Source organism: Rattus norvegicus, chromosome 1 (assembly GCF_036323735.1).
Source record: "Rattus norvegicus strain BN/NHsdMcwi chromosome 1, GRCr8, whole genome shotgun sequence".
Classification (NCBI taxonomy): Eukaryota; Metazoa; Chordata; class Mammalia; order Rodentia; family Muridae; genus Rattus; species Rattus norvegicus.
Window position 1 is genome coordinate 27,104,060 of NC_086019.1, and position 874 is coordinate 27,104,933.

Below are 874 nucleotides of genomic sequence, written 5' to 3' on the forward strand. Positions count from 1 at the left end.
GAGAGAAAGAATGTGCTGACTACATGGGAGACATTTAAAAGCTATATCTGGTTCTTTTCCCTGTCCCATGCTCCTAGAAATATGATGAGACTCAAACTATAATTACAAATCCCTTGGCCATGTTGCTAGGCTTTTCTCTTATTAAATCATACCTAAAATATCCCATTTATTTTAACCCACCTTCTCCAAGGGGCTGGTTATCTACGCTCAGGTACCTTCTTGTCATATCTTTCTGTTGAATCTTCTACTCGAGCTCTCTCCCAGAATTCTTTCTGCCTTGTGGATGTCCCACCTTCTATTCTACCCTTTCTTATAGGCCTTTTTAAACGGACAGGTGATGCATCTATTCAGTACACAAGGTATTTTCTCTCTGGACACAGGTTTACATTGGGAATAACCTTAATAACTTGAAAAAAGTTTGCCAATATTATGGTGTCTTCACTAAATAAAATCATTTTTCTTTTTACATATTTAGAGTATTTACCAAAGCATCTACTAGTCCTCATGCTCGTAAACCAAAAACCCATTGTGTAAAATGGGGGATGTTTTTTCTTCTCTCTTAACCTAAAAATTATCCTTCAGTATTTTATGAGCTCTGAGACCCTAAAACCTTATAAGAAACTAAGAGATTGAAAAATGTGTATCTAAGCCTGTTCTTTAGAGGGAAACAATATCTAGTTTTTTGACTAATTTTACTATTTGAATGTTCAGAAATTCAAGATCTATTTACCTCTGCCTTAGCTAATTCCAATAATTCTGCTTTTTTCCCTTGCTTTTCTACAGTATGCTGTCTGGCTAGTCCTCTGGGTGACCTGGAATGTGTTTGTTATCTGCTTCTATTTGGAGGCTGGAGATCTCTCAAAGGTAATTTACC

General features: G+C 36.3%; 1 protein-coding gene across 5 annotated transcripts in view; it reads left to right on the top strand.

The window, feature by feature from the left end:
* Nkain2 (sodium/potassium transporting ATPase interacting 2) overlaps window positions 1–874 on the top strand; it is a 1,207,754-nt gene that overhangs the window by 615,679 nt on the left and 591,201 nt on the right. For all 5 annotated transcript variants that reach the window (XR_010058891.1, XR_005499794.2, XM_063276515.1 and 2 more), the window contains exon 3: window positions 784–864. Coding sequence is in view for 3 of the 5 variants with exons in the window: in XM_063276515.1 (XP_063132585.1) it covers window positions 784–864 (81 nt within the window). In the remaining 2 variants the exon portion in view is untranslated. The remainder of the gene's footprint in view (window positions 1–783; window positions 865–874) is intronic.